General features: G+C 31.3%; 1 protein-coding gene across 1 annotated transcript in view; it reads right to left on the bottom strand.

Annotated features, from left to right (window-relative positions):
- The window catches only part of LRRIQ1 (leucine rich repeats and IQ motif containing 1), a gene marked incomplete at its 3' end in the record, with an annotated part of 181,737 nt that overhangs the window by 28,091 nt on the left and 134,901 nt on the right, over positions 1-18,745 (bottom strand). The window contains exons 23-25 of the mRNA XM_081060280.1: positions 4,113-4,245; positions 1,747-1,807; positions 1,073-1,222 (exon numbers count right to left, since the gene is read on the bottom strand). Of these exons, the coding sequence (XP_080916406.1) occupies positions 1,073-1,222; positions 1,747-1,807; positions 4,113-4,245 (344 nt within the window). The remainder of the gene's footprint in view (positions 1-1,072; positions 1,223-1,746; positions 1,808-4,112; positions 4,246-18,745) is intronic.

The following is an 18,745-nucleotide window of genomic DNA, read 5'->3' as shown; positions in this document are numbered from 1 at the left end:
TTATTTCCAGAATTTACAACAGACCCACTTGTATAATTCACCTGTCCTCTAATTAAAATTGGATTAATTGTTTTACAATTTACTGTCCTCTTATTATGGATGTTATTCTTATGTCTTGGAGGATCTTATAGTACAGGCAGTTGAAGGTTTTTCTTTCTTCTTTGTTATGGCCTGGTCCCAGTTGTGCCAGTTCCCCAGCACAAGTAGGGTGCTTTCATTCTCCAACACTCTGCAAGATTTCTACTCTGGGCCTTTGGTTAGCCCAGCATCCTTTTGGCATATGTCCTTCCTTGATCCTTTCCCCTGTCTACACACACACACACACACAAATCTGTGTTTATGTTCTACTACCATTTACCTTGTTTTGTGTTCAGCATTACTTCTTCAATAGGAAAAAAAGCATCCATCATTGATATGAATTTGTCATGTATTTGCATGGAGTATAATATAGTGTATATAAAAGAAGGGGATTAATGTCAGAGAATTAATCTCATACAAGCATTTTGATTAATAATGTACCCAATCTATTTCCATTCATTTAAAGAAGTACATTAAATTTAATATTACTTCTTTGCCCTGGTATTACTTGGCACTTTTATATTCTCCATTTTCACTCTAAAGTGGACACTCAAAAATATGTGAGAAAGTATGAGTAATAGGTATGGTGTTAGCAGACTGAAGTGCCAATTTTCCTATGGTAATCTCCATGCCACTCTGCCAGAGGGGTCTCAATTAAAATGCAAGAAAATATTTACAGAGTGATTGTTTCCAATCTATATTCTATAAATATTTTCATAAAGAGATTAATTTTAGCTATTGCCCTAATTTTGCTCCTCTTTTAGGAAGACTCCTGAAATGATTTGTTCATGAGAATGATGAATATAAGTGCCCTGAATAACATAATACTAGTTTCTGTTAGAAAGTGCATTCTCTTTTTATACTAAATTCTACATGGAAAGCTAAATTATAATTGGTTTTCTTGGTGAATGTCGAATTTGAGAAGGCATAATAGTCGGTTGCTATAAATGGAAAGTGTCAGAAAGTGAGGATCATCTGATGCATCCATTCTCACCTGCCAAGGAAGCCACACACTTGTGTCACTGGTCAGGGTACCCTCTTCTCTGGAAATTTCAGGAAGCACACTGAAAATTTCCTGTTTTGTGGGCTCCATTTCTCTAGACTTCATATTGGCCGTTCTTCTTCTGTTAAGATAGTCTTCCTTCTAATAGCGTATAGTACAATTGACTTTAGAAATGCACATATAGTTATACGGTCTAGAGCCTATACTCTAGTCACCATGTACAGAACTTGTTTTTTCCCTAAAGCTCTGATAATTTACACTTTACTATTTCGAGTAGTTGAGTTCAACATACTTGTTAATATGTATATTTGGTTTAATTTTCTAAGCAGTGAGCGTGCCTTGGTCTTTCACTCAAATATTCTACTCTTTGAAAATACTCAGAAAAGTAATTTCATCATGCAATTTCCCATCTAATTTTATTTTAAATACTGTAACTAATATCTTAAAATCTGCCATGGAGAAATATTTTAATGTAATATCATATTTTAAAATTATATTACAAATGGAGAAAACATTATTTTAATATATAGAATTTTGATATTATCTCAAATATACAGTTGTGATATGTTCATAATTTACACTAATTTATTAACATATTTTAAAGTACCATTTATTGAGTATAGGTATCTACAACATTTTTCTGTAACTTTAAACACATTTCTTACCACAAGCTGAACTCTTCCACCATTAAGTACATCTGGATCTAACTCAGGCAAGAAATGATTGCTGCAGAGTTACAGAAATAAAAATCATATTACTATATACATTTAGAGGAAGAATATGAAAGAAATGCTCAATGAAAAGTTTGGGAGAAATCAGTAATTTATGAAATGGGAATAATAGTTTTCTTAAATTAGGTTATTTACAAGATATATACAAATTTACATCTTTCCATAGTCATTTTTAAATTCAATTTGACATAAAATTTAAATTCCTAAATAATACTGTAATGCTACTCTTTTTTGCCAAATATAAACACATACAATAAACAAAAATGTGAAAGTACCAATGATGGCTAATAAATTATTAAAAAACAAATGTTTTATTTACATTTAATTATATACTACTTGTCTTATGAGAAAGGCAAAGTTTCTTACTTTTAAAATAGTTTTAGTGTGTTTAATACATTATACTAATGCTCATAATTAACTTGTTTAAAACAAGAACATTAACGTTTGATTTTTTAACAACTTCCATTCTTGAAAACAGTATTTCTTAAAATATTATTACCTATTCCTTTACATATTATAGTTTCAAAAGAGAAAATCCATAAACAATTGCCTATTGCATCATATGTTTAAATATAACTTATTTAGGAGTGAGGGATTTTGTTAAAATGTAAGCATGTCTAAACTACATCCTGAAAATATTTTGCTTTTATGTTTCACATTATCTATACTAATGTTTAAAAATCTCTGAACCAAACCTCATATACTTGATTAATACAGATGTAAGTTATAGGTTATATTATATTTATTTATAGTCCTAGGAATTTCATCTTATGAATTACACTAAATTGATCAATTCAACATAAAATAAATTATGCTTGTATTAATTAGAACACTTAGTTAAATAAAAAATTCTCAATGTTGATTGCTTTATTTCTATTGTCTCTGCTCATAATGAAATAGGATATAACAATTCAGAATAAAATGTAGTTTTAATTTCACTTTCATTCTTCACTTTATTTTCCATAGCTTTAAATGTATTAATTACATTGATAAAATTGATGACATACAAAGGTTTCAATTCATGTATATCATAAGAAAGGTTTCCCTTTTTATATATTTTAACTTGCTGTTAAATTAAGTTCTAACCCTCATAATTTTAGGGTTTTATTTGTTTGTTACTCATTTACTTAGTAATTATACTCACAATGCCTGGAAACATTTCCAAAGCATCATCTACATTTAGATTCAATATCAGTTTATATACTTAACAAATGCTTAAAATAGCACATTTTTAACTTTTCTATAGATATATGTAGCTTAAATGAAAGTCTTGAAACTTATGTCAAAAAATTATCTCTAGGCTTTTATTTCCTTGAAACTGTTTCAGTGGTTACGCACAGTTTGCTTTATATTACATTTTATTGGCTGATTTTCGTTCCCTCAAAATCCATGTGTTGAAGTCCTAACCCACAATACATTTAAAGAGAGGATCTTAAAAGAGTTAATTAAGGTAAACTGAGGTCATATGGGTGGGCCGTAATCCATGACTAGTGTCCTTAAAAGAAGAGGAGATTAGGACACAGATAACACAAATGGAGTGATGATCATGTGAGGACACAATAAGAAGGTGGAGAGAGCAAGCCACGGAGGGAGACCTTCAATGAAACCAAACTTGCTGACTCCTTGATCTGGGATTTATAACCTCCAGAACTGTGAGAAAATAAATCACTGCTAATCTCTAAACCACCAATCTGTGGTAGCCCTAGCAAACATAGCAGCCCTAGCAAACTAATACATATGTTAATGTAACTAAAAATAATTAGTTACCTTATTTGTTTCTAAATAAAACATTTAATATCCTCAACTTTGTGAGCTCACCTCTATTCTGTGAGATAGATATTATCATGTCACTATAAAGGGGAGGAAACTGAGTACTGAGACATCATTAAAAATTAGTTACATGACTGGTAAAGTGGCAGCATCGGAACTGAATTATAATTTTGACTGGCAAATATAAATGATAACAAAAACAACACAAAATAAAATACAACCCGCAACACATATGATATTTATAAACAGTTAATGAATACCATGCATTTTACTTTACAAAGTAGAATCATTTGTGTAGTTCATCTGTTGTTTTTAAGCCTTACCGAAACAAGAGTTCTCAAACAATTCAGGGTGAAAAATATAAAGAGCAATTACAACTATTCTATGTAAGAGTCCTTTTTATAACCTGGCATACTGGCGTATTGGCCTTTGGCTATAAAGTCATATTTGTTTTAGCACAATTAACCTAGGTTTCACTTTTCAAGATGTGTTTACAATACAAAAATCTAATTTAAAGGAAATGACCTCACCATTCTATATTTCTGGAACTAGTTGTTTCATGAACTGCAACCTGTGTGTGAAGCCATTGGTATATGTATTCTTGACTCCTTTCTAATTTTTCATGTGACATGGTATCCTTGTGGATAAATTCTTCTTCCTTACCTGGGAACAAAATATAGAAAGTTTATTTGTCATTTAAATACATCAAATTTTGTCCATGCGGTTTAGTCTAGGCTAACAATTTTATCCCCAAAAAAGAAAAAAAAAATAGGACTCAGTCATGTAAGCTAAATCTTCTGTAAGAAAATGTCAGTCACTTACAGATTAAGTATATTTCCTGCTTAAGTCAAACATACCTATTTTGAAAATAAAAGAAATGTTTTAATGTAACAAACATTTTGTAAGTTGTTCTTTGTTTTTATAATTAGAAAATTGAAAGAATTATTTTTGGTAGCTGGTAGAATTCTTGTATAAAAAGAATATCTGTCCACTATGGTATTTTTTAGGCTTATTTTAAAGCCCAAGTTATCCATATGTCGAATTTATAAATTATATTGAGAGTATTTGAAATGGAATTTTAATTTTATATAAAACTAAGTTTGGTTTGCATAAGATAATATAATGTTTTAAGCTAGAAATACAACGTTCATCAGGGTTATGGAACCTGTCCTTATGCCATACCAAGTATTTCAAAGATGGTGGGGAGCATAACAATAAAGATATTTATGGAAAACATGCAAGAGAGGAAATTATATAATGTAAGAATACAAGGTAACAAACATAAGAGAAAAAAGAAAAATATAATCTTTATATTTAAATGTAAAATATACTACATATATACATGTGTGTGTATATATATATATATATATATATATATATATATATATATTTGTATGTTAAAAAAAAAAGTCTGCTACATCCATGTTATGCATTTCAGAGTTACACTGAACACCTGTTGTTTTTGAAACTTCCTCCATGGACTTGATCTTTTAGATGGCTTCTTTTTTGGTGCCATCACCATGTTTAGGGACTTACTAGCTTTGTAGGTTTGATTGACCGTACACATGAGAAAGGTACCTCTTGAAAATTAACTCATGGTAATCAAACAAGAATGCGATAATTTAAACTCTGATATTTAAAATGTCAATTTATTAATTTGAACTATTATTTCACCTTTGTTCTTTTTAAATGGAAAGTCACCTTATATTTACGAGTTGTTTGGAACACAAATTAAACATGGTGTAAAACCCATTTTGAATGCTTGATATATGTGCACACACACTCACACCTATGTATATAGATACAGAGGGTACCAAAAACACGTATACACATTTTAAGAAAGAAAAAAAAACTATATTAAAATTGCAATACTCAATATATATTGATAACAAAAGATGAATACAAGTATATACATTTTTTGGCATCCCCGGTATATTACATATTATATACAGAGGGTGCCTATATATATATATATATATATATATATATATATATATATATATATACACACACACACACATTTGAAGAGCTGTTAACACTTTGGTCAACATTGCTCAAGCAGTAATTTGCCATAATCAGAAATCTCTGGACGCTGATGGTAACCACTTTGAGCACCTCTTGTAATTGCAGAAGTCAAACATGATTTGTATTCATCTTTTGTTATTAGTATATATTAATACAGTTTTTTTCCTTTCTTAAAATGTGTATACATTTTTTTGGCCACACACACACACACATATATGTAATATAAGCATGTATGTATATATATATGTGTATATATGTAATATAAGCATGTATGTGTATATGTGTATATATATATATATGTGTATATATATATACACACTTAACATTTGTCATTTTGAGTGTGTTGATACATTTATTATGTCTTTGTTTTTTGCCCTTAAAAGTTGCTGTTATAGTTGGTGAAAAGACTCTAGTTTTCCTATTGGAGTCAGTTCTTAGGAAAGCTAAAAATCAGAATGTTTATTTCTCTAAACTTTATGTGATTTAGTAAAATTAACTTTCTGTTACTTTTCGTGGCACCCTATGTTTCTAAAATGACCACATCCTTTGCATCCTGAGCTTAAGCCAACCCATCCATAGATGGGATGTAGAAGGAACAGTTACTTCACATGCAAGACCTGATGATTAAAGCCTTGAGCAGACACCATTTTGATAAATGGTCTTATAGATATAGAGTATAAAAGGAAAGATTTGGAGCTGCTGCACCCAGTTCCTGCAGAGAATTAAATCTCTTCTCCAGCAGAGTGCAAGCCTTTTATCTGCTTTCTTGATTGACCAGACCAGATGTTGGACCCATGAGTGCAGTGACAGAAAACAGTGAGGACTCAGTGACTCTGATAATCAACAGAGCCCACAGCAGGCTGGTGTGTGGCTACATGTGCAAAGGTACCTTTCTTATCTTTCAAAATATAATAGGCACCCCTCCTCCTAAGCCCAATGCCCTCAACTATGTTTTGGATCCTACGCATTCCATCTAATTTAGGATCTCTTGCCATCAATATTTTATTTTTTTCTGTATTTCCAGTCCCTCTCAAAAATGGCTTTACACTTTCCCCTCTAGCTCTTCTTTTCTCTCTTCTCTCCTAATTAGATAAAGTTCTGGACAAAACACAGTCTCTGTTGACTTATTATCATTCATACCCATTGCAATATGATGTCTTTTTCTCTACAGCATTTCACTGGAATTGTCCAACCAAAATCACTAACACTGCTCAATCTTTGGGACTGTTTGAAGTTCTTATCTTTCTGACTTATCTTACTGACTTGATATTATACACTGTTGTCCACCCCTTCCTTCTTAAAAGGCTTATTCTTTTGATTTTTTTTTTTCATTACAGTCTCCATGCTTTTTTTTCTCTGACCTTTTGTCTAACACTCAGTCTCCTTCACAGCTCCTCTTCCCTTGCCATCCCTTCGAATTTAGGTATTCCTCTCTGGGGTTCTATCCTGGACTCACCTTATTCTTAGGCTATCCTCTCTCTGTAAGAGAATAGTCATTCAAATTTTTAAGTCACTTTCCTTATATACTTCTGAAACATATCCACCCGTAGCCTCTCCACTTAAGTATCCCACAGATAACTTAAATCAAGTATGTAAAAAGGCTAAACTGATGTATTATCCACCTTTTCCAAGTTCCAATCATGCTACCACCATCATCAGCGTACAACTGAAGAACCAGAGTGCTGTGCTGAACCAGCATTTTTCCTCACCAGGCTACCATCATCTCTTCTGAATTACTCTAATCACCTCTCACTCACTGGTCTTTTTGCTTCTGCTCTTGCTCCTATGTATATTATCTCCACACGGCACGTGGCCTTGCTAAAGAACACATCTAATTATGTTACTTGATAGGTTAAACTCCTGGTTCTCCACTGCTTTTTGGATAAAGTTAAAAAATTTTTACATAGCACACAGGCCCTGCATATACCTTCACACACATCTGTTAGGTTCTTGCTTCAATCAGCAGGTATATTATAATTATTCAAAATAATCTCTTTTTCCTATAGAACATATGCTTGGGATTATCCAGTTTACCAGTGATGTTCTTGCTTCAGGTCTTCAAATCTCAGTTTAGAAATTAAATTCTTTGGATAAGCCAACACTGATCTTCTAACACTGCATTCCTCATTCAAATTGGGTGTTAATAAAAGATATACTCCAAGGATGCTATAGAGACCCCATGATAGCATCTATTACATTATATTTTACTTTCCTAGTCATGTATCTGTTTTGCCTATTAGAATATAGGCTATTTAAGTGGTACATAGTAGGATGGTGCTCAACAAAAAATAGTGAAATAAAGGGATAATTGTCATAGTCAATTAATGTTCTTTAAGTGCCCTGAGAAATGTAGAGCTAGAATTTAGATTTTTAGCATATAGACAAGCCTGTGCATTGCGGAGGATAAAGATATCTAAACATGATTAACTTAATTATTATAATACAAACAGCCCCAAAAGTCTCAATTAGATTGGAATAAAAATTGACAACCAAAGGTAGCAAATTAAAAAACAAAAACAAACAAAAAACTACTCTGCTATGTAAGGCTACTTTATAAAATGTTCACAATGTACACAATCCTAGAGAAAAGCAGTTCAGCTTTATAAGAAGTACACCAAAATAAATAAAGTCTTCTAAAAAAATTAATGGAAATATTGCTTTCTTCATGAAAAGTAAAATTCATTAAACCCATATGCTTCTAATAAATCAGTATTCTAAATTTTCAATATAGCATAATGTCCTATACAGAGGGAGATTAAGATTCAATTGTCATTTGGGGCACACAAAAAGAAGCTAATCATTTATATTTCTGTACATATGGCAACTTTCCCATGACTATTTTCTTTTCCCTTAATGGCTTTTCTCAGTAATATAATAATAAAATACTCTTGGTTTCATGGATGGAGATGAGTTCATTTCTTTACCAAAAACTTTTGGAAGACATGGCTGCATGCTGGGGAAAATGCTTTATGTGATGGAAGTATTTTTGGTAACTTTGATAAATGGTTGATTCTATGTATCTTATGGTGGAAATACTAAAAATATGATTTACATTATAAAGTATAAATGGTCTGTATGTGTTTATTAAAAGAAGTTATTGCATCAGACCTCACAAATAAAGCACAAATAAAATTGGAGTTTGGCATAAATGTTACACTAACAGAATTTTAAATTCATTAACATCTCTATAAATACTTGTTGATAGGCTGTTTATGGGTTCTTCCTTAACCAATCCAATCTGTTGTTGGAATGTTGACAGCACTGGCATGAAACCAATAATTCTCTAAGAGCCATTTGTGTGTGACAAGCAACATCCCTATTCTTTAAAAATAGATTTAAATATATATGCAATTGATCACTAAGGAAAAAATGACTTCACGGATAAAGAAGAGGATTGTTGTACAAAAGTTTAAAAACAGAAATTTTGGGAATAGAGCCAAAACTATATGTAAGGGTGAAAGGCTAACTGCAGCACTAATCATTCCTTTACATATTTCACTATATTTTACGGCAGAGAGGGTAAAAAAAAAATACTAGAATGAAAAATATTTGCTAGTTCCTGACATTTGAATTGATTTTCATAATTCATCCGTTTGTGGGGTTGGGTAGTATACAGAGTGTATGAATTTCCTTTATGAAAACAAAGAAAAATAAAAGTGAATTACTAAATTATATCTTTAAAAATATATGATTTTTGCAGAAACACTTTTAAATACTAGGGAATTGCTAAATTTGAACCAATCTCTTTGGAATAACAGAAACATCTCTTTACAAAGTGAATGTAACTGCTTATTAACCAATTATAATGTGTTCTGTATTCAACTCATGTATAATTCTACATGTGTTTTGCCATTTATATTGTTCAGTTGATCTGTATCTCCTCATTAATATCTTTACAGTGGAGTATCAAATACAACATAAAGGGTGGCTCTTTGGTTTCTTCTGTGAGAGCTACATAACTCAAGAAAATCATGGGTTGGTAAAGTCATATAAATATTAACGTACAATTTGTCTCCATGTTTGATGTTAACCAGGGCTGGAACTAGGGTAAATCAAATAGGACAAACGAGATACTTACGTTAGGCCACAAAATTTAACGTGGTGACAAAAACACTCAATAATCAAGATAAATAATATTTTAATGTAATATTTTAAAATCAAAATCAATGAAAAAATCCATGATAAACAAAATATCAAAACTTTCAGTGATGGGATCAAGTTCTATTGGAGCTTGAGGAAAAAGGGAAAAATCAGCAATACTAATTCTCTGCCATGGCATTAGCAGATTTATTCATTTCTAAGTAATACTAATAAATGTCAACAGGATATTGCTTTTAAAATTGTCATTGTTTAAGATTGCTTTCTACCCTTTTCTGTAAATCTGGAATACCATTTAATTTTTCATTGGAAGAGGCTCTGGGATTAGGACATAGGAAAAATTAATTATATAGTACATTAATTCAGTTTTTAAAGAAGAGGCTTCACCTTAGGCATCTTTCTATCTGCGTAGCAATTAACTTGCACATAGTAAGCTGGCTTTTTGACTTACTAGCTGTGTAATGTTGAGTAAATTATTTACCTTTTCTTGGCCTCCGTATCCTCCTCTTAAAATGTATACAGGGCAGCCGGATGGCTCAGTTGGTTAGAGCATAAGCTCTGAAAAACAGGGTTGCTGGTTGGATTCCCACATGGGCCAGTGAGCTGCACCCTCCACAACTAGGTTGAAGACAACGAGCTGCTGCTGAGCTTCCGGAGGGGCAGCCAGATCGCTCAGCTGGTTAGAGCACAGCTCTTTTTTTTTTATTTTAATTTTTGTTTTAAACTAATTTATTCTAAAAAGACTAATAGGAGAAAAACATATATTACATTTGTCCATTTATTTACAATACATAAGTGTCTTCATTCCATTGTGCAGATTCAGATTTTCATCTTTTATCATTTTTCTCCCTTCTGAAAAGCTTCCCTTGAGAAGTCTTAGAATACAGGTTTGCTGGCAATAACTTCTCTCATTTTGGTTTGTCTATATAAAAATTTTATTTTATTCTTAATTTTTCGAAGAACCTCCACACAACCTTCCATAGTGGCTGCACCAGTCTGCATTCCCACCAACAGTGTATGAGGGTTCCTTTTTCTCCACAGCCTCTCCAACACTTGTTACTATTTGTCTTGTTGATGATAGCCATTCTGACTGGGGTGAGGTGATATCTCATTGTGGTTTTGATTTGCATTTCTGTGATGATTAGTGATGTTGAGCATTTTTCATATGTCTATTGGCCATTTGTATGTCCTCTTTGGAGAAATGTCTCTTTAGGTCGTCTGCCCATTTTTAAATTGAATTGGTTGTTTTTTTGTTGTTGTTGAATTGTAGGAGTTCCTTATATATTCAACAACAACAAACAAACAAACAATATAAGAGCACAGCTGTTAACGACAAGGTTGCCAGATCAATTCTAAAGATTGAAAACAGCTACTGGACTTGGAGCTGAACTGTGCCCTCCAAAACTAGATTGAAAGACAAGTATTTGCAGCTGATGGGCCCTGGAGAAACACACTGTTCCCCAATATTTCCCAATAAAATTTATTGTAAAAATATGTATATAATAACATAAAATAATAGATCACATATAATGTCTAATATATACTAATGATTTAATAACTGCAGCCACTTTGCTATTTTTTAAAAAATGAAATCAATTCTATTATGGATAGTCTTAATGCTATCTCTACTACTACGGGCAAACACTTACCTACCCTAGGGTTGAGACTAAAGAGAGTCTCAACCAGACCAAGAACAACGTTCCTGGGGTCAACTGGCAGGAGAGGAAAATTCCAGGATTAACCACCAAACTAGACAGAACAATATTCTGGGGGTCCAGGAAGTCCTCATTACCAGAATTCTAAATCCATAACAGATACTTTTTTAATGTATTTATTTCATAATATATAAGGTTTTTTACTTTCTTTAATATAGAAAAAATAATTTCGAAAAGATAAGAAGGGTACACTGTCCTAATTGATTTGAAGTTATTTTAAATAATTTTTAGCAATTGCTCAGTAATAACCATGACAGGGGTTTCATTGACATGATTCTCTCCTGTTTCACTCTCTCAATTTAATTATTCTTGGAAAATATTCCCGTATCCAACTTAGACTCCCTCAGGGAGTGTTAATATAGTAGGTCATCCAAACACGGGCCCACCTGATAGAATAATGTCTGATGATGTAAGTCAGTTGGCTTTCAAAATAATATGGACACAGTGGCCTCATAAATTCTACTGCAACCTTTTTTTCTTTTTTTTTTTTTTTTTTTTGGTATAGTTTTAGACTTCAAGTCCCTGACATATCTAAACATTTCTACTCTTGGGTAAAAAGACATCCTTAACTACGCATTCATGTAGTTATTAACTGAAGGTCAAGTATTAATAGATAGTTATACATTAATTTAGAGGCTTGATGGACCAATTAAACATTTTTTAAAATATCATTGCAATCATTGCTTTTTTTTTGCAATCATTGCTTTTTATAGCTATAAAACAGGCTCATAGCACATATGTCTATACATCCATAATGCATTTCTCATTGTCTACTAATTTTCTGCATCTGATGATTTCTTTATTTGTCAAATTTCAGAATACAGGTGTGCTTGTTACAGAGATAACATGACACACTGAATATATATAAAAATTTCTGGTATTATAAAAGGCAATAAATAAATATAAGTAAAATCATTGTTTTTCACAATTCGAGTGACAACATATTAGGGACTAATAAACTGGTCCCAAACTCATTGTTTTCCATAGGTAATAACTTAAGCAAGTAAACCCATAGCCTGCTGAAGATGTAAGAGTTTTCTAAGTGAATACTGCATTAATACAGAATTTTAATCTTTTATTATATTACCTTTAGAAAGATAGAGTTTTATTTTATGTAGCAGAACTTTATCAGTAAATGAATCAGGGCCTCCTTTCATGGATTTCACTTTTTAACTAAAAAGATAGGTAAAAATATTACTAATCTACTCATACTCTAATAAAGAAATCAAGATAAGGCATTATAGGTCTATTCTACAAAGATAATTTTTAGCTTTAAAGTATCTATATAAGTATTTTCTCTTGTTTTAAATTTATTTTTTATGTAAGTATAGTTGGTATAAAATATGTTGGTCATATTAGTTTCAGGTGTACAATATAGTAAGTCAACATTTTCATAGTTTACAATATGATCACCCTACTATGTGTGTGTGTGTGTGTGTGTGTGTGTGTGTGTGTGTGTATTGATTTGTGGAAGCTCTTTCATATTTTTTTGGAGGAATTGGGGGGTAAGGTTTTAAGCTTGAAGGGCTCTCAACTCTCAATTGGGCAAGTCACCTCACTTCTTAGAGATGTAGTTTTGTCATCCATAAACATTAGAAAGCAAAGCAAAATATGGAATGCTTCATAAATTTGTGTCATGCTTGCGCAAGGGCTATGCCAATCTCTATATCGTTCCAATTTTAGGACTGTATATGTGCTGCAAGAATGAGCACTGGAAGCTCTTTTTAATTCTTTTTATTTTATCATGATATATACAACGTACACAAAAGATTGCATATATCAGGTGTTTACAATTTCACCATTATAAATAATTATATTATAAATATATAAATAATTATATAAATTATATAAATTGTGCATAAGTCATTCATAATAATTATATAAATAAAATATAATTAAATATTCCATGTGATCTATGAAAATTAAAAAATAATAGAACACTGCTTGCGCATCAGAAGTCCTGATACAAAATCTCTTACTTCTCCTAGGGGTAACCACTTGTTTGTAGTTTATAACCTTGACTTTCTTTATAGTTTTTACCACTTATATATTAAATATTATAGTGCAGCTTTATTTCGTTTTCAACTAGACATAAATGGAACAACTCGGTAAGGTGATTTTGTCTTCAGCTCTTCAATAGTGTTTGTGAGATTCATCTACATTCCTGTGTATAGATCTAGTTTATTATTTTTTGTTTCCTACTATATTCTACTGTATGAATGTATTAGAGTTTATCCATTCCATTATTGTTGGACACATGGGGTATTTCTTGTTTTTCGCTATTAAAAACCACACTGCCCTGATTATCCTTGCACAAGAGTTTGTATAGAGCAAATATCTCTAGGATATGTTTTATATCCTAGAGATATAGGATTATAATTGAAGATCATATGGTATGCATATATTTAACTCTACTGTAATGCCAAATTGTTTTCCAAATGTTTGTAACAAATTATATGCCAATCAGCAAAACATAAAAGTTGCATTGGTTATATATTCTCCAACATTTACTTTTCTTAGGTTTTTAGTTTTTAATTTGCAGTTTTAATTTGTGGTTTGGTAGCATTTCTATGCTACCAAGTGAGATAAAGTACTTTGTATGTTTACACGTTATTTGGATTTCTCCCTAGTTGAAATATATGTTAAAGACTCTTGTTTATTTATTTTCTATTAGGTTGTTTGTATTTTAATGATATTTAGAAATTATATATTTTGGATATGAGACCTCTGTTGGTTATGTGTGGAAAATCTCCATCTCTATGTGTTGTTGTTTTACTACTGTTATGACATTTTCGGATTTACAGAGATTCTTAATTTTAATGTAAATATATTTATCAACATGACAAGTACTTTTTGCATATTTTTAAAGAACAGACTTAATATCCAAGATTATGAATATATTCTTTCACATTGCCTTCTATAAGTTTTACTTTTTTGCTTCTTACATTTAGGTCTTTGATGTAGCTAGAATTAATTATTTTAGTATAGATAATTGTTTAAGTAAAATTTTTGAAAAGTCTATTAATTATTCCCCAATGATTTAAAATGTAATCTCTCTTATAATATCAGTTAAGCATCTATGCCTGGGCCCTTATCAGTATTTGTTTTCTATACTACTTTATTCTACCCTAACTTACTCTACCCTACCCTATCCTACAATTACTATCATCCCATCCCATCCCATCCCATCCCATCCATACTATACCATCCATACTATACCATCCATATTATATAATACCATGCCATACCACACTGTATTCACTGAGTTATTTACTTCAGCTCTATAATAAGTTGTGGTATTTGGCAAATTCTCACACTGTATTCATCTTTGTTGAGTGTGTTTTGCTTATTTGTGGATTTTGACTTTCCATACAAATTTCACATTCTGCTTGTCAATGTTCATTAAAAAAAAAAAACCAAAAACAAAAAGAAAAAAAAAAACTTTGACATCCTTGATATACTTTTATAACTTTCCCATAAGGTCTTGCACATCTTTTGTGAGATGCATTCTTAGGCATATGATTAAAAAATACTATCACTGGTGGCAATTTTCTTTCTTCCCCGTTGTTTGTTTATAATGTTAGGTTTAAGATTACTGTTAAGGTTTGATATAGTCTCATTCATTTATTTTAGATTTTACTTCCCTTGCTTTTGAGGTCAAATTCATAAATTCCTCTTTGAACCCAAGGTCCACAAGTTTAATACCCATGTTTTCTTCTATGAGAATCATATGACTTCACTGATATGTGGGATATAAAACTGAAAGCAACAAAGGAACAAGACAAACAAAGAAACAAAAACTCATAGACACAGACAACAGTTTAGTGGTTACCAGAGGGTAAGGGGGCGGGTGGGTGGTAGATGAGGGTAAGGGGATCAAACATATGGTGATGGAAGAAGAACTGACTCTGGGTGGTGAACATACAATGTGATATATAGATGATGTATTACAGAATTGTACACCTAATACCTATGTAATTTTACTAATCATTGTCACCCCAATAAATTTTCATTAAAAAAAGATTATTGTTAAGGTAGGTTTTGGTAAGTTATATTTTTCTAGGAATTTTTCATTTCCTCCAAAATTTTAAAGTTATTGCCATAAAATCATTCATGATATTCTCTTGTTACAGTTTGAAGTTGTGTATCATTTGTCATCACATATAATTTTCATTCCTGATACTATTCATACTTTCATTTTCATGATCAAATTTTCCATCAAAATTCTTTTTAAAATTAGCTTTACTGATGCATTGTTTTACATTTTTTCTATTTCATTAACTACTGCTCTTATATTACAATATATAGACTTTTGTTATCTGTCAATTTTTAAAATTTCATCATGATTTCTTTGACTCATGAATTTTTAGATGTCTCTTAATTTTCAATAAAATAATGATTTCCTAGTCATCTATTTTTAGTTTATAGTCATTAGCATTATATTCAGAAAACACACTACAGTATATGATTTCAATCCTTAAGAAATTTTTGGTACCTGATTTAAGGCCAGTATAAGTCAAGGTTTTGTAAATATCCTGTGTATACATGATGATAATGTGCATTCATTCTCTAGTTGTTGAGTGTTCTATACACGTCTTTTAAGCAAATGTTATTAACTTGGTTTATCAAATCATGTCCTTACTGATTTTTTGAGTGCTTGTTCTATAAATTACTAAGAAAGATATGTTAAAATCCTCCTAGTATAGTTTGGAATTTTCAACATCTCCTTGGTACTTCTTTAATCTTTCTTTGCCTTATATTATTTTTTGAAAGCTTAATAAATAACATTTCATTTTTTAGAGCAATTTAGGTTTAAAACAAAATTAGGAGGGAGAGAGATTTTTCCTTATACTCTCTGCCCCCACAAAAGCAAAGCCTCCCTCATTGTCAACATACTCCTCTCTTCCCATCAGTAGTACATTTGTTATAATCTGTGAACTTATGTGGAGACATCATAATCACCAAAACTCCATAGTTTATATTAGGGCTCATTTTTTTTTATGGTACACTCTATGGGTTTGGACAAATGTATAATGACGTTGTATCCATCATTATGGTATCGTACAGAATAGTTTCACTGTTCTAAAAATCCTCCGTGCTCTGCCTCTTCATCCCTTCTCCCCTGTCCCAACTCTTGGTAATACTGATCTTTTTGTCTCCAGTCTTGTCTTTTTTTTAGAATGTCACATAGGATCATACAGTATGTAGCCTGTTCAGATTGGCTTCTTTCACTTAGTAATATGCATTTAAGCTTCCCCCATGTCCTTTCATGGTTTGATAGCTCATCTGTTTTTAGTGTTGAACAATATTCCATTGTCTGGGTGTGCCACAGTTTATTCATTCACCTATCAAAGGACATCTTGGTTGCTTCCAAATTTTGTCAATTATGAATGAAGCTGTTATAAATATGTGTGTGCAGGTTTTTGTATGGACATAAATTTCCAACTCATTTGGGTAAATATCAGAGTATGATTGTTGGATCATTTGGTTAGAGTATGTTTAGTTTTGTAAGAAATCTCCAAACTGCCCTCCAAAGAGGCTGTACCATTTTGCATTCCTACCAGCAAGGAATGAGAGTTCGTTTGTTCCACATCCTTGTCAGTATTGTGTGTTGTCCATGTTCTGCATTGAGGCCATTCTAATAGTAGGAGTGTAGTAGTATCTCACTGGTGTAACATGGATTTCCTTAATGAAATAGGAGGTGCAGAATCTTTGTATTTGCTTATTTGCCATCTGCAAATCTTTGGTGAAGTGTTTGTCAAGGTCTTTGGTCCATTTTAAAAATCTGGTTGGTTGTTTTCTTCTTGTTGAGATTTTTTTTGTATAGCTTGGATAGTAGTCCTGTATCAGGTAAGTGTTTTGCAAGTATTTTCCCCCAGTTTATGGCTTGTCTTTTAGTCTCTTAACACTGTGTTCAGCAAAGCAGAAAGCCCAGCTTATCAAGTATTTCTTTCAGGCATTATGCCTTTGGTGTCATAATTAAAAAGTCAAAGCCATATGTAAGGTTATCTAGGTTTTCTCCAATGTTATCTTCTAGGAGTTTTATAGTTTTGCATTTTACATTTAGATTTGTGATCCATTTTGACTTAACATTTGTGAATGGTATAAGGTCTGTATCCAGATTTATTTATTTATTTATTTTTGCATGTGGATGTCCACTTGCTCTAGTACCAACCATTTGTAAAGACTGTCTTTGTTCTGTTGTATTACCTTTGCTTCTTTGTGAAAGATCAGTTGACCATATTTGTTTGCAACTATTTCTGGGCAGTCTATTCTGTTCCACTGATCTATTATTATCTATTGTTTTTCTAATACTATGCTGTAACTTTATAGCAAGTTTTGAAGTTGAGTAGTGGCAGTTCTGTGTGTGTGTGTGTGTGTGTGTGTGTGTGTGTGTGTATGATTGTTTTCTGGTAACTGGTTTATTTAACCATTTATAGGTAGTATAAATACTGATATCGTTCTGTGTATATATCATCTTGTTTTGAGCTTTCTATTTTCCTGTATACACTATGTTCTTTTTATTTACTTTTTCGGCTTCATTTTTGATTGAATATTTCTTTTATTTCTGTTGTTTTCTTTCTACTAGTGTGGAAATAATAGTGTTTGCATATAATCATTTTAGTTTTTGCCCTGGATATCATAACGTATCTAGTTAACATAATCTAAAATTAACCAAATTTTCCCTCCTCCTATGGAATATAGTAATTATAAAATATTTTAACTCAATTTGGCTTCATTTTGACTCATATACATTAATATTTATTTTTATTTTATGACTTTTAATTTCACGAGACATATTATTGCTATTCATATTCATTTGATTTTACCAACATATTTGTTATTTATCATCTTTTTCTATCTTCTTGCAACATGAGTTTTTCATCTGGGATTTTCTTCTGAAATGGACTGTCAGACTTAAGTAACCCTATAAGTATAGTAAATCTAACCAAAATACTATGTCCTATTTAGTTTCTGATTTTGAGTGTTCAATTTGTAAAAAATTTCTCTTTATAAAATCGGTGTACTAATTTGAAAACCATATTCATAATAATAAAAAATGCCAAACTATTTACATTGAAGTTTAAAAGGAGAAAACAAAAAAGGATAAGAAAAAAAGCAATGTTCTATCATTAGGTAAAAATATGCTGTTTTATAATTCTGTTGTACTGCAGAAACATGTATGGCTAAAAATTATTTTAGTTTTTTAGTGGGCATAGATAAAAAAGTATGCTTTAAATTGTCACAAATTCATTCAGTCTCCAAATGCGTGAATAAAGCTATTCTTCAGAAAGTATTTTCTATAGGAAACGTACAGAGTTAGA

The sequence above is a fragment of the Rhinolophus hipposideros genome (assembly GCF_964194185.1).
Source record: "Rhinolophus hipposideros genome assembly, chromosome: 9".
In the NCBI taxonomy this organism is placed as follows: Eukaryota; Metazoa; Chordata; class Mammalia; order Chiroptera; family Rhinolophidae; genus Rhinolophus; species Rhinolophus hipposideros.
This window is presented reverse-complemented; position numbering and strand designations above follow the sequence as displayed.